This window comes from Haemaphysalis longicornis, unplaced genomic scaffold (genome assembly GCF_048455015.1).
Source record: "Haemaphysalis longicornis isolate Haplotype H1 unplaced genomic scaffold, Haemaphysalis longicornis Haplotype H1 scaffold_4, whole genome shotgun sequence".
Lineage (NCBI taxonomy): Eukaryota > Metazoa > Arthropoda > Arachnida > Ixodida > Ixodidae > Haemaphysalis > Haemaphysalis longicornis.
Window position 1 is genome coordinate 183,769,587 of NW_027526361.1, and position 14,972 is coordinate 183,784,558.

The window sequence follows — 14,972 nt, forward strand, 5'->3', positions numbered from 1 at the left end:
AAGCATACATTTAGCGGGCAATGGAGCAGACGATGATAGACGCAACATTAAGGGACAAAAAGAGAGCGGAGTGGGTCAGGGAACAAACACGTGTTAAGGACATATTAGTTGAAATTAAGAAGAAGAAATGGGCGTGGGCAGAGCATGTAGTGCGAAGTCAAGATAACCGTTGGTCATTAAGGGTAACAGAGTGGATCCCTAGAGAAGGCAAGCGTGGCAGGGGGCGGCAGAAAGTTAGATGGGCAGATGAGATCAAGACATTTGCAGGGATAAATTGGTCGCAGTTAGCGCAGGACCGGGGTAGTTGAAGATTAATGGGAGAGGCCTTTGCCCTGCAGTGGGCGTAGATAGGCTGGTGATGAATTCAAGCCATGCTGACATTCGCAAGCTGCCAAGCCGCAATGCCAGTGGCGGTTGCGATGGTTATTGCAGGTTTGGCGAAGTCACACGCCTGTTATTATCTCCTTGTTTACATCATGGCAGCAAGTAGCGAGTCGGCCTTTCACGGTTCCGCTCTTCTGTGCGCAGTTATCTGCGCCTAATAGAACAAGTTCTTTGCTCCCTTACGTATCACTGTCTGCCCGGACGAAGTTTTTCACGCAGGCCGGCGGCCCAAGCTGTGTGTGTAGTGTGGTCGCGTTCGCTTCGCGATGAAATTCAGCAGTGTGCTCTAACCCTGCAGCGGGTATCTAGAATGTGTGCGAGTTTTTTTGAAAACCTTCTTGGCCCCCGTAAATCACAAGAAGAGAATGATACCCTTATGGCAAACAGGAGAGAATCGATCGCCTGTTAATTTAGCACTTTGGCGTCCAAAGCGCATGCCGTGACAACGCGTTTGTTTGAAACCATTTCTTGAATGTCTGGAAGTTCAATAAAATGTGCGTGTCAAAACTGGGTCTTTTGGATGGGGGCGTTGTGTGCTGCTATGCTTTCACTACGGTGCGTATATTTCTACCATGTTATGCACGTTTTTCATTCGATACTGGCGCCAAGGTGTTTATTAGTAGTGGTCTGGGCGCTCGAAAAAGCTGTAGGCACACTACTGGCAGATGGGCTAGTAGGCAACTTGCTTCGCAAGGCATTCGACAGATGGCGCAATAAGCATTACCACATCGTGACGGAAAACATTTAGTGTCGGACGCTGTTTCAAGTTGAACTAACCAACGGCACAACATTGCTGAGCCAAGTGTATTGAAGAGACTAAAACCCGACTATCCGTAACGAGAATGCAAATCAAAAGAGCTCCCCTGTCGTCGTTCTTGCTACGGTTGCGCTGTCCGATAGACGTTTTTAGGTGAAGTAAAAAGGCCGAGCGGCACAATCACATCGCTTAACCACCATGTGGCGTCCCAAACGGCACCAAGGTTGATGCACAGAGAGTGGCAGGTAACGGAACTGTGGGGCGAGCAAATTGTTCTGTCGCACGCGCAGAGTGCGTGACCAGTGGCTCCTGTGGCCGCGATGGTTCGCTTGCTAGGTTTTAATTTACCTTCTAGACCACAACGCCGTCTCACTCTGGCAACCTTTGACTCCATGCGAAACGTCATGAAATGGCGCGAGAAATGAAATGCGTTTCTCAATTGCTAATTTCTCGGCAATTAAAACATCCTTCGCCGCCGAATAAACGCCGACAGGTTTCGGGACAGTTGAATTTTCTTCAGAGCCCAACTTGCTATTTGCCTTCACTGTCCCTTTAAAGAGAAAGCTACAAAAGTGCATGGCCAACCAGTAAACATGCCTTCTATTCCTTGCAAGTTAGCTGCAACGAATGACCTTAAAACTTCCTATCAGCAAGTAAGTGGAAAATGCACCGAGCCGCCTCGCAACGTATTGCAGGGTCTGCAAGGCTGCCAGCCACGTCATTGCCACCGTTACTGGCCACCCTTACCGCCGCTGGCCTGCTGGGCGTCTGGTGGCACGGGGGCGGTGGTCACAGTGGGCGGGGCGCTGCTGGGTGGCGACGGGTGGGTGCCCAGGAACGGCACCAGCGAGTGCCACGGGAACACTGGGATCTGCTTGCCATCACTCCAACCTGAAAATCGGTTCGTCCGTCACTGTCAACCCAGAATGCAAGCAAGAGCCCCCACAAACAATTCACGGCTGGAGAACGTCCCCTGTGAGAGGGAAAAACCAAACCCAGTGCAGTGCGCTGACATCTCGCAGGCCGGTTAGAACACCTGCCACCGGGTGCAATCTGCACATTCTGGATCACTCCACAATAATTAGATTCTATTATGTTACACGAAGGCCGTGCTGATCAAATGAACGATACAAAAAAACTTGATGCGTTTCAGTAGAAGCTACGGTGCTGATTTTGCAAGCAAGATCCCTTAACATGCCCAAGTCATGTGCCATGCCCGATTACAAACATGCAAACAGTAGTGACTCGGTGGAAATACGTATACCAACAAAAAAAAAAAAACCCAAACTTCCATCATATTCCTGCAATTTTACCCGCACATGTTGATATCGACCTTGCAGACCTGTTCAGACTGGCCCGCTTCACTAGTTTTCCTGCCCTGAACCGTTACCAATGTGATGACAGCCGCACTGCAACAAGTTTCTGCTTCACAGGCTCACCGTGGAATCACGGAAATTTCAGCCTCATCAGCTCCACAAGTCCAACCGCTTCTCTCACCACGCAACGTTTGAAACAGTGAATGTACGCCTGTTTACCCCGCATTGCAGAGAACACATGGCGCAATTTTCCCCCACAGCAAAAAGCAAAAGAAAAAAAGAGAGAAAAACAACAACACCACCCTCTTTCATTGCACAACAATCAGGGGACTTTGAACTACAACACACGGCTCCCCAAGGGTGACAGCAAACCTGGCATATCACTGATTGCAGACGTCAGCTATGATTGCAAATGCGATTGCACCGGTTCTGTGACTGCACCAGCTATCTTGGCAGCAGAATGGCTCATCAACGTGACTCACAATACTACAAGCAGCGTTTACTACTCAGCTGTTGACCCTCTCACTCTGCACACACAGATTTTTGCGGCACAACTTGAGGCCAGCACGCACATTGCTGCATGGAAAAATACTCCAGCTGAACCCTGAAGCGGGAGCAAAGACAAAACATCAGGGATGGGCGAATATTCGGTATTGTTGAATATTCGATCGAATAGCTCTCTATTCGTTATTCGCTGCGATCCGAATGCAGAAATTCGATATTTTTGAATTATTCGATGCTCCCGAATAGGCAGCTAAAAGCCAAGCTTTTCGGTCAAGCTTTCCTAGAGTTACCCCAGGCTTGGCTCAAGACCCACCAACGCGGACATTTCTATTATCAGTGCCGGCACTGGCGAGTTGCTGCCTTGCCTAGAGGTTCGACGAAGCTCTTGGTTGCCAGCACACTTTAGGTTAAAAAAAAAGGCGGAACTGAAACGACACCGCTCCGAACATAGCGGCACCAAGCCAGCAGACTTGTACAGGCCGCCATTTTGAATAGGCATGCCGCCATTTTGAATAGGCTCGCTCAGTGCGGCAGTACGCCGCACTAAGCGAGCCTATTCAAAATGGCGGCCAGCCACTTGCGCTTTGCTTGGCTACGGCCGAGGATACTAGTGGCTACAATACTTCTTTTTTTAGCGGAGCTTAAACTTGTGAATGAGCAGCCGGCGGAAACTGCGGCACCTAGAGCATGTGGCGCAACAGGCATTTCTTCATGAAAACTTGTGAATACAGCAAAGGAAAGCTGTGTGTAAGATTTTGCAATAAATGTTCAACCGGTAATAGTTTTACACAATGCTGTGCCTACGCGAGTTCTAATTATTAGAAAAAATTGTGTACATTAGTCAGGTCACAAGTTGCTCATTTGTCTTTGTGATTTGCAATGTGTACTATTCGAACTATTCGATTCGAAATTATTCGACCAAATCACTATTCCCTTCGAATTCGCTTCGAACCTCAAAATCTATATTCGCCCATCCCTACAAAACATTTGACGATCGACGGTCAGACAAAACCTATGTTTGTTCTTTACTGCATTGTTTGTCATACTGAGTCTTAGGATAGGTTAGCTAGATGCCTTGCGTGACCTTTTTTTTTTTTTTTTTTTATTTGAGGCAGCTAAGCCCAAATGCGTCAAAAGTTCTGGCAACAACTGCGCATGCAACATACGCATCTAAGAACCAATTTGCACTTATAAAAGGTCACGTGAAATGCAGGCACATGGCGCTGAATGGCATTTTGTCCCATGTTCCATCCTTTTCACGTTTAACGGCAACCTCTGAAATACCGCTCTGAAAATGAAACTCTTATGTCACAACACACAGAGCTCGGAGCCATAAAACAATTTTTTAAATCCACTGCTCGCAACACACTGCATTACATATCGCATGACCACTCAAACAACATTGTTCGTAGGTACATAAAAACACAAATTGTTCCCAAAATGTTCCATAAAGTCTTATACAATTCAAATGAGTGCACATAAGAATTCACAATACATCTGTAAAAAAACAGCGCCCAAAAAGGAGCATTGTGCCATCTAAGGCGCCTGCCATTTTGTCTACACAGAAAACACAAGCAGCCTTGGAGTTGTCCCCCGTTGTCAAAGCATTTAACGTCATCGAAAAAAAAACAAGCGCCCTGCATGCTGGCACTAATGTAGTGACTTTTTTTTTTTTCTCCCCTCGAGTGACCTATTGTAGCACGCATGAAAAATTTGCCGTACTCTTCCACTATCCCAAGGTTGCAACTCCAGGCACGACAGCATTACAGGGCATGATGGATTGCCTGCAGCTGCTTTTAAACGGAGAAGAAAGAAGGGCGAGTATTGTCATGGGGACCTTCTTGAGACGAGAGCACGGAAAGAGCATTGTGGGAGAATCCTCACACCCCCTTTCCACACACTTCTCTCACTCACAACCTTTGCAGCATCACCAACAAGAGCGGGAAAAAGTAGAATCCCAGCGATGGTCGCACACATGCCGCCGAATTTAAAACCGCGTTGCAAAACCGCCCCGCATTTTGCGCTTGTCCCACGACAGCACCAGGAGTAACAACAGCACGGAGGCTTCTCAGGCATTGCACGTCGTTCGAGCGTATCGCAGTAATTACGCGTAGCGATGGAAGTGCCGTACAACAACACCAGGCATGCTCCTCCCACATACTACACCTGCAAATCCCAGCCTCATTCGATCTAGGATGAAAGACATCTGGCGGCCGGGGTCCCCCGACGCGGTCGGCATTTTCCTCCGGCAAAAAAAGACGACGCCACTGTTCGAATGCGAGCGGCGCGACTGACGACTGCCGCGCGAACTGCCATTAGGCTGCAGCCTGTGAGCTGAACTTTGACCTAAGGCTTTTCAAAAAGATGCTATTAAGCGCAGGCAGAGGAAAAAGAAGACAGATTCGACAAAATGCGGCTCGCCGTAGTTGGCTGTGCGCACAATGGAAGGGAAAAAAAAGAAAAGTCATCGCGTGCACGCACACACAAAAACGTCTCGTCTTTTCTGTTGCAGCGGCCTTGAGTACACTGAGCTGCAAATTTTGTAGACTCCAGTCAAAGAGTGCTGCATTCACCCTTCAAACACCCTTCTACAGCTGAAATTCCTGCACTGATTTGAGTGTTTTGGGAGATGGAAGAATTCTTCCCGAGAATGGGTAAGTTAATGAATGAAAAGGGTTCTGCGAAACCCTTCGTAGGGACAGACAAAAACACACCCAGGAGTCCAGAATTACAAAAGCAATAAAATAAAAGTAATCACAGAAACTTCACTCGCGCGGCACACATTAGAACTTACCTAATAATTATCTCCCACGACATGTAGCAAATACGCACATTTTAAGATGCCGTAGCTCGAATTTTCAGTGGGTTTAACAAGTTGCAAGCACGTTTTCATTTTTTCTTGCATGAGCATCGCTCACAATTTACGTGCATCCAATTCGCCAATTTCTATTTGGCTGCAACATCAATACATCCACGCATGATTCACATGTACTCCACTAAAAGACAATGCCTTCTCCCGTGAGACGCTCACAGTCAATTCACAGCTCCCAATTTGTTTACGACGTCAACACACCAACCCACAAACCGTCAGAGGCTAATGGCCGATGCATGCATTGCCACTGATAGCGATTCGAACACATACCAACGCTTCAACAACTCAACGAGAAGTGATGCTCTCTTGCATTGTCCAACCTCATAGGGTGGGTGGGCGTATTTGCCCCTGTAGCATTTTCTACCCGCTAACATTTTTCCCTTTTCTTTTAAACAAATTAATGCAAGTGCTTCGAAACGGCAGTATTGTGTGTTTCGCTGAATTTCGGCAGCAGACTGACTTCGCCGAAGATTAATTGGCGCAATCGATGATTTGTTTCGCAAACCTAATACGAATGGCAAACATGTTCGATTAATTGAGCAATGCTGGAAATCGAGTCCAAGAAAGCCCCTACATATGCTGCTAGACTGCCTCTGCAAACACGTCCAAATTGTCGGGCCGTACTGAAAACTGATCGGTGACTGCGCAGTTGATGATGACAGCCTCGCCAATGGTTATCCCGAACCACGACAACGTTGCCAACCTTTCAGAAGCAGATCCCGCTTCCCATCACTGACTTTTATCTTAAGGGGGGACACTGGTCATAGAACAACTTCTTTTAATTTTCAAGTAAACTCTGTGAAACTTGCCAGCCTTGCTTATCTTTTCCCACTGATTTCAAATATGGCATTATTTTTTCAGTTGGTCAATTAGTTCCCAAGATAATTGAGATAATTAGCCATTTTTGGTCAAAATATACGCAAAACAGTATTCGTCATGAAACTGTAATAAAGATTTTCCAATACTATGAACTTTGGTGAGTGCAGTAATCGAAGCAGTTTTTTGATGCATCGTTTGGAACTAATTTTAAACCTCATTAATTAAGCTTCCGTGTTTGAAATGGCCATCCAAAATGGTTCCTTGCCACTGGTGCCGCCAAAGTTTAATGGGCTGTAAAATTAGTTCCAAGCGATGCATCAAGAAACTCCTTCGATTATTGCATTCACCAGGGTTAATAGTATTGGCAAATGTAAAGATTAGTTTTATGACCAACACTGTTTTGTCTATTGCTTGACTAAAAATGTCTGATTATCTCTCATTATCTCAAAAGCTAATTGGCTAACTGAAAATATAATGGCATATTTGGAATCAGTTGGAAAAAACAGCAAGACTGACATGTTTCACGAAGTTTACTTGAAAATTAAAAGAAGTTGTTTTAAGACCAGTGTGCCCCCTTAAATGACTTGTTTCGCCCGAGAACATATTTACGAATAACAAACCCTCGGGTAGAAAATGACAAACGAGACGGCAGTTATCCCTGCCCAACACAACTTTTTTGACATTTCAAGTCCCGGAAGCGCCACCACCGTGGTGCTAGTTATCAAGAATGGGACTGAGAAAACAGTCATGCAAGCTTGTGAACGTCCATGCAATGTATAACCTGTCAGAAATTACCAGGGAGCTCCCATCACTGCGAGAATGCACAGCCTTGTCTAAAAAAAAAAAAAAAAAAAAACGGGGGGCAATGACGGAAATTTATTTAGGGGGCAATGACGGAAACTTATTTATTTATTTATTTATTTATTATTTATCGGCTCCTCAAAGGCCTTTACTTGGGGCATTCATTAAGGGTTGGGCGTAAATACGGCATATGGTACATGACGATGTCAGAAAACATCATGGGTGTGCTTCAATAGTCCGCTTAAAACACTGCGAATCGATGATAATGGCAGTTTCAGAAGGAGAGTCATTCTACTCACGAGCAGTGCGCAGAAAAAACAATTGCTGAAAAAAAGCGGTGCGGGAGGCATGCTCAGGATGCAGTGCATTAAGATGTGTGGTGAGAGAAATGCGATGGGCTCTCTTGAAGAGCTGCTTTTCTATGGGCAAAGAATGAAAAAAAAAACTGATGATAAAGACAAAGACGCGAGATTCTACGGCGTGAACCAAGAGTGGGAAGGTTAAACTGGGTTTTGAGGGCGGAAATGCTGGAACCACGGGAGCACTCGGAAATTATAAGGCTTGTTGCGCGATTCCGTACAGATTCAAGAACATGGATCAAGTTAATTTGGTAAATTCTCGCTTTCTGAGTTATGCTTCACACAAAAGAGGCGGCGCTTGTGTTTACCAAAATCCCTCCCCGCTAGCCTTACCCGCTACAAAGAACAAAGCTGTAAGGCATAGGATTGCTGCTTGTACTAGTAAAGACTTCTTAATTCTGTCTTCACTAACATAATTTATATGCTTACTTTTTGCACTACCTATGGTTTCAGCTCCGTACTTTTTCCCTTCAGAAGACAAGACTACCCAGAAGGCAGCCCTTCTTGTTTCCTCGGGGGCCCAAAAAGACAATGTACAAACTAGATTCACTGAAAAACGACTGCTCCAAACAAATAATGGAGATACTGAGGAACACGGACGAAGCAGTGGCGACTCCCCAGCCAAAGAAAATCTTGGTGTGATTGGCGGCCCCCGACCAGAGCCACTGCCGAGAAAGAAGATTCGGCGATTGTGTTGTGGAGGGGCGCCTCTACTCCCACTTCATCACACAGCTTCTCGTGCTTGTCTGGTTAATTAAACAACGTCTTCTTTTGTGGCTGGGATGAAGCTAGGTTGCCAGAGATCAGTTCTTTCAGGCTGAACAGCAGAGTTGTACTTTGTGTTCACGGACCCTCTAACCCTTCATTCCAGACAACCTCAGCCGTCCATGTAATGGGGAGCACTAAGGCAAAGAGTCCTCCCTGTGCTAACTGGACGTCCTCATTTGCGTAGCACACCGAACCAGAACTACAGGCACCACCAGCACAATCGCCCAGTCCCGCTTCTGGGTGGTGGCTGTGCTTGGGGGCTGTCGCAAGGAGCCAGAGAGAGACTGCGAGGTCCCCCTTGGAACTGGTAAGAAAGAGGCTTTAGCTACAGCGTGTTACCACTCACCAGAACGGAACTCGTGGCGAAAACATGTAGGATGCAGGACAGGCTATGATAGTGCCCGGGGACATTGGGCTAGAGAGATCGTCACTTGCGCTGCTAGTGAAAGCGGCAATCAAATGATACCTGCCGCAATGCTGAGCTTTCAGTTGATTGATTGATTGTAGGGTTTAACGTGCCGACACAACACAGGCGATGAGGCGCGCCGTAGTGGAGGGCTCCGGATTTAATTTTGACCCCCTGGGGATCTTCAACGTGCGCCGAAATCTGGTACACAGGGGCGTTTTTGCTTTTCGCCGCCATCAGAAAAAGCGGCCACTGCGGCCGGGAACCGAGCTTACAGTTCCCTCCACGGACCGGCCACAAAGGGAGCTGGTTGGCGTTGGTGCTTCAAAAGCATTGCCAAAGGTGCTCACTTCCCAATTGGTGCAAGAGTCAAGTCCCACCTATACGGCAAACGTTGATTGGTGCGTTGCATGCTAGTCTGATTTGCAGGTGCCCGAGATGCCTGGAAAGAGGTGCCCCTGACCTCCTCAACAAGGCTTTAAGAAATGCATGCTGGCCTTTCCCTGTCCTTTTCTGACCCTCACCAAAGGCGTTTATTTCAATTGGCCCTTTGAGCTAGCGCACATTTGGAACCCTCTTGGCAGCTGACCTGCAGACAAGCTAAACAGGGCCACACAAACAGTGCCATACCAAGACCCCCTCCCCCAAAAAAGTAGTGATGTTAGACTTACAGGCTAATCTCCACTCTTCTCTCCCTGGATAGAGTTCTGAAAAAACTGGTTGAGACAAGACTTGCTAAGCATTAGTAAATAAGGGCTAGCCAAGATGAAAACAAAAGCGCCATACCAGTTCTTACATGAACAAGAGCCAAGCACGGCAGCTCCAGAGTTTTCTCCATTTCTTAATTACCATTATTTCAAGGAACACTCAATACTACTGTATTGTACCCCTTCAAGGCTTCAAGCGGGCCTATGCACTAATGCTGCTGAAACTAAGATCAACATACATTCATCGAATGGCCCACAAACATGTGCGCTTAGACATCACGACACCCAAAGTGCAAAAAATATTGCTTGGCACTGCACCGCAGACGAATGCTTAGAGTGTTACAGAGTGCAGGTCTCAAAGTTGAAATTATGCTTAAAGAATCATGCTTAAAGTAGCACTTAAAGAAGCACGATGGCCTCTGCAAACATACGTTTGAGCTGTACCAGTATGGCTCTCGTATCGGCATGACAAAATGTGGCAGTGCCCACTGCAATGATTAGGATGAATTTTATTGCACAACAAATACTACGAAAGAAATGCGTATTTTGAAAATTCAAGCTAAAAATAGGTTCTACCAACTTCAGCCACATCCTAAATGCTATGAACTATGCCTATTAACGCGCACTTACACTCTGCTGCGAGGAAAAAAATGCTGCCTGAACACATCTACACAGCACTTTTAGGCAGCACAACAACTTTCCATGCAAAGTGGTTCTTCACACTGTTATCAAAAGCTCTGTTAACAGAGGGTTGAAAGAAGCGAGAAAAAGCTTCGCTGGTTTGCGAAGAAAACAACCACGAAGTGAAAACTAAAAATACGACGCAGGATTGTTCTTTTTTGTTTTGTCTTTCCCTGAAAATAAAGTGCATTGCAGCCAATTCGTTAACTCACCCTTCATTAACTCGACTAATTAGGCCAACTTTCACCCGACCCACGTGTGCCCGGTTACCAAGAGCAGACTCTGTTAGCTTGCTTCACCTGAGTCAATCGCTTCAAATCAGTGCAGGAGCTACGCTGGAGCAACGCCGCCTGTATTAACATTGCCTGACGCGTCGCGCGCTTTTCAATGGGAAGGGTAGGGACGCTTAGTTCAGGCACTGATCCGCTATGTGGCGCGTGCCGGCGGACATCTCGCCTTACGTCACTGCTCGCGAGTCGCGAACGCTGCACCCACTTCTACGACGTGTCTGTCAGCTTGCCTGTTGGGCTTCAAGGGCCGTTTCGCTTACATCTTAGCCGTGACGGGGCGCTAGTTCTGTGGCGCACTGGTGATCTCGTTCAACGTGTCGCTCGCTTCCTACTTGCTGCATTTTTCCAAAGATAAAGATGGAGGCGGACTGAAATAGTCTAAGAACATACTTATTGTCGGGTAGACATATAGCTAACAGAAAAACGATATTTTCGGATGGGGCAGCCATTATTTTACTGATATTTTTTCTTTCTGGAGTATTTAGAGAAGAAAAAATTGCGTGCACGTTTTTTGTTCAGGCGCTCACTTCTACGATTACTTTCCAATAATATCACGTGCTTGTAAACTTCAGAAAATTATAGGAAACAAAAGGATAAGCAGCTGCGATCCCGCCACGCTGTCCGGGCGCTTCTACAGTACAGTCCTCAATTTTAGAAGAACGTACCGATGCGGAGTCCGAACAGGGTGGTCAAAACAATACCTAAATGCGGAGGGGATAGAGGGGGGATGCCCCACTCAGAAAATTTCAGGGCCTGTGATCCGAGTAGATAAGCGCGCAAAGCCGGCATCAGCCTGCGGAAGCGCAAGGGATTTTGCTTCGTGACAAAGGAAGTTTTATCAGTGACAGACCAAGCCAGACAGGCATGGCGAAAAACAAGAAGGCGTAGGAGCGCCGCCTCGGGAACGCTAAACAAACTTTCCACTATTTTGCATAGTTTCCGAGAAGCGGCGCTGGCTGGCGGACACGAAAGCACGCTGGAAGGCTACGGAGCGGGGAAGGGTAGGAGAGAGCAACAGGAGAGTGGCTGTTTGGCCATTTTTCGCTCACGCGTTAGGCACTGTTTATACAGGCGGCGTTGGCTGGAGACTCCCTTTCGACACATTTTCCCGGCAAATGCTCAAGTTCAAGGTGGTTTCTTTATTACGTGCTGACAGTTGCCGCTCAACACCGTCGCTTCAACGAGCCAACAAAACACAGAAAGCTAAGGCAAGCAAAACGGAAGCACAATGCTGCATTTACGCAAGAGCGACGTGAACGGCAAGTGCTACCCTGCTATGTACTCTGCGATCGCCCTATCCGCCAGTCCGAAAAAAAGCTACACTGCCAACAAATGCACAACAACCACAACAAAAAAAAAACTAGCATTTGTTCAATGTCATTTCAAAAAAGGACAAGAACAACCACAATAGCAAGAACGGCTGAAGGGCCCAGAACCCCACAAAGGAGACATACGAAGCCCGCCTGAAACAGCCAGACAGAAATACAGAAACGCCGCGCTCATTGTCTGAACACACAAAATGAATTGCTGCTTGACAGCGATGCCGATGTCGAAACGCTTTCGGAAAAACAAATACCCGCAGAAAAGAAAAACAAGAACAAGCAGCAGCTCCCCAGTCGTACCACAACGGCACAAGCCTGAGTCACCACCGCCCCGATTATGAGAACACTGAAGACGACGAATTCCACCCGAACGCGAGAGCGACAAGCTGGAGAAGTAAAACACAAAGCCCGCTTTGAATGGCACCGAACACATGCTTCTCCTCCGCAGGGCCGGGAGGGCACATTGGGCGCGAGAGAGACGCGCACGGTGCAATTGTTGCAGATGTGCCCTTCCGTAGTAGACGACACGGTTTGAGCGGCGTAAGACGAAGAAGGAGACAAGAAGGGGGAATGAAGGAAAAGAAAGCTTAAATGCGGTGCAATGCGGCTGCGGTTCGATTGTCACGCCGACAATAACAGCGCTTGCCGCAGCTGCGAGCTCAGCCCGTGACCTTTTCTTCCTCGAAAAACAGGGAGGCAACAAAAAAAGAAACGCAATGCAACGACAAATAGCATTTACTACGCGCACGAGAAGACCCAGGAAGAAGCACAAACGTCTTAGCCTCTTCAAGGGCAGCGGTAGACCGAAAAATGGGGGGGAAAAAAAAGGTACAACCGGTAAACTTCCCGGAGGAAATTGTGCCGACGCATTCCCAAAGAAATAACCCAATCAGATATCGCTCAATGCGGGTACAACGCGACGTTAAAAAATTTCCCACCCAGCAAAGCCAGTGATGCATGGGATAAACCCCTTGATTGGATGTGCAGTTAGACATCTGCTCCACTGAGCATTTTAAATTTACCTCATCGCTTCTTGGTCCACCAGAGCGCACGTTCAGAAATCCGCATAGCCAACGGTACCAGATTACGTGTGGACGGGCGTTCAAAGCCCACTACAGAATAATTCCGGACTACATCTGCCTACTACCTATTCCACGTATGCCTGGTTGACATAACAAGGTTATGTGCAAGATCGAAAGGAGCAACTAATGGAAAGATCATGGCCGATCATAGGGACGATGACAGAGCCAGAGCCAAATTATGCGGGGAGCCTACAGCTCACGCTGCAATGGCATGCCCAACGTATGCGCAGTATCGTCAATAGAGGGCTTGCATTGCCTTGGTACCTAGAGAAATCGAGTTTCCCAGGAATAAATAAATAAATTTGACGCATGCGCACAGTGGTTGGCACAAGTGGCGGCCCACGTGTATCTTCCTGGTTCTGTTAAAAAAATAAACTTGGTTCTCGCTTCCCTAGTTCTGTGTTTATCCACTGTACATTAAAAGCGCACCTCTTTCGAGTGTGCTCGCCCAAGGAAACATCGTAACAGTACCCAGGTGTGAAACAGGTAGGAAAACGTTTATCACCCTCCACTATGATGAGCAGCACGGAGCCACGTGTAGAGAGAGTACCGGCACTAGGAGCAGGCACTGCAATGCGGACATTCTGATACAGCTTTCGAACAGGAGCTTTGATGCAGCAACTGAGGTGACAATTGCACGGTTATTCTAGGGTCACTCCAACTTCCAGCCTTGACACAGACTAGTTGCTTTTGCTTCGTTTTTTACTGCAAAGCAGTACATGTCTAACCCCGCAGTTCTCATTCTGGTGAAGCGAATTTACTCGGCGCCGCAGCGGCGCTTCTCCCCACCCCCACTGACAGCTCTGTTACAACTGCTATTCCTCTCGCCACCACCGACGCCTCTTCCACAAGCTGCGAAATTGGCTGATAACGTCGGTAGTGCCCTTATCAGGCGTTACCAGAGGAACTTGCCCGCTTTGAAGGCCGAGGTGAGCCCATATTTCTCTTTCGGCACGAAAAGCTTTCCACGCGACATTTTCGCGAGCGTATTTCACGCCTAAGCACGCGCCCATCACCAGTTGTCGGTTTATTGCGTGCACTGGTTGGGGGTGGGAACATGGGGGGCAAGTATGCACAGCTAGTCTTTATGCCGCTGCCAATGACAAGCGCGTTGCGCTGGCGGGAAGTTTAAACGTGCAGGTCTCGCGGCTCAATGCGACCTGCCAACTGTCCTCGATGGTCGAGCAGTTTGGGTTTGGGTTGGTGTGTTACACAGACAGTGAGAATGCGGGACGGACAGCCACATGTTTGTCCCCTCGAATAAAGCTCGAGTCCTTCCAGGTTTTAACTCCCAGTGGATAGACACGTGTCGTTCACTTGGATGAAGAACAGTGGGAATCGAAGGAGCTTCTGCGGGAACAGAAGCTCGAGTGGGTGCGAAAACAATAGCACTTTCGGACAAGGGCAGGAACGGAGCGACACCACAAAGCGCTACTTTCAACTCTCAAGTTGAAACTAGTGCTCCGTGGTGTCGCTCCTTTCTTGCCCTTGACCGCACGTGCCAAGAATTTTTCGTGGCACACGGTGCGACGGGAAAAAAAGGACAATTTATCGAGAGGTGCATGTGCTGGTGCGAGTCTGAACTGCCCTCCCGCGTTATCAACACCAGGCTGCCTCAGTTGCGATGGCGCAGACACCAGTGCAGAACATGGCAGTGTTCTTGCGAATGAAAAATTTTAATTTTATCAAGAAAGGACAGTCACCTCGATGCTTCTGATTCGAAATAACTTGCAGTTAACTGGCTTCCAGCTTCAAATTACCGAGAAATTTTCTTCCCCTGGATTCCATGCAAAACTGGCGGGACCAGCACATCAGTTTCAATTAACCGAAAATTCCAATACTTTGAATTCTCGAGTCAAGTGTATAATATAGGACCTGTCAGCCTGTGCCATACGGGACCTATC

General features: G+C 47.5%; 1 protein-coding gene across 8 annotated transcripts in view; it reads right to left on the reverse strand.

Moving 5' to 3' along the window:
• The window catches only part of LOC144179555 (protein capicua homolog), a 102,575-nt gene that overhangs the window by 68,515 nt on the left and 19,088 nt on the right, over positions 1-14,972 (reverse strand). For 6 of the 8 annotated variants that reach the window (XM_077707949.1, XM_077707952.1, XM_077707950.1 and 3 more), the window contains 2 exons: positions 9,658-9,702; positions 1,889-2,032 (listed from right to left, as the gene is read on the reverse strand). In XM_077707949.1, coding sequence (XP_077564075.1) covers positions 1,889-2,032; positions 9,658-9,702 — 189 coding nt within the window. The remainder of the gene's footprint in view (positions 1-1,888; positions 2,033-9,657; positions 9,703-14,972) is intronic. The other 2 variants (XM_077707953.1, XM_077707948.1) reach the window with 1 other exon arrangement.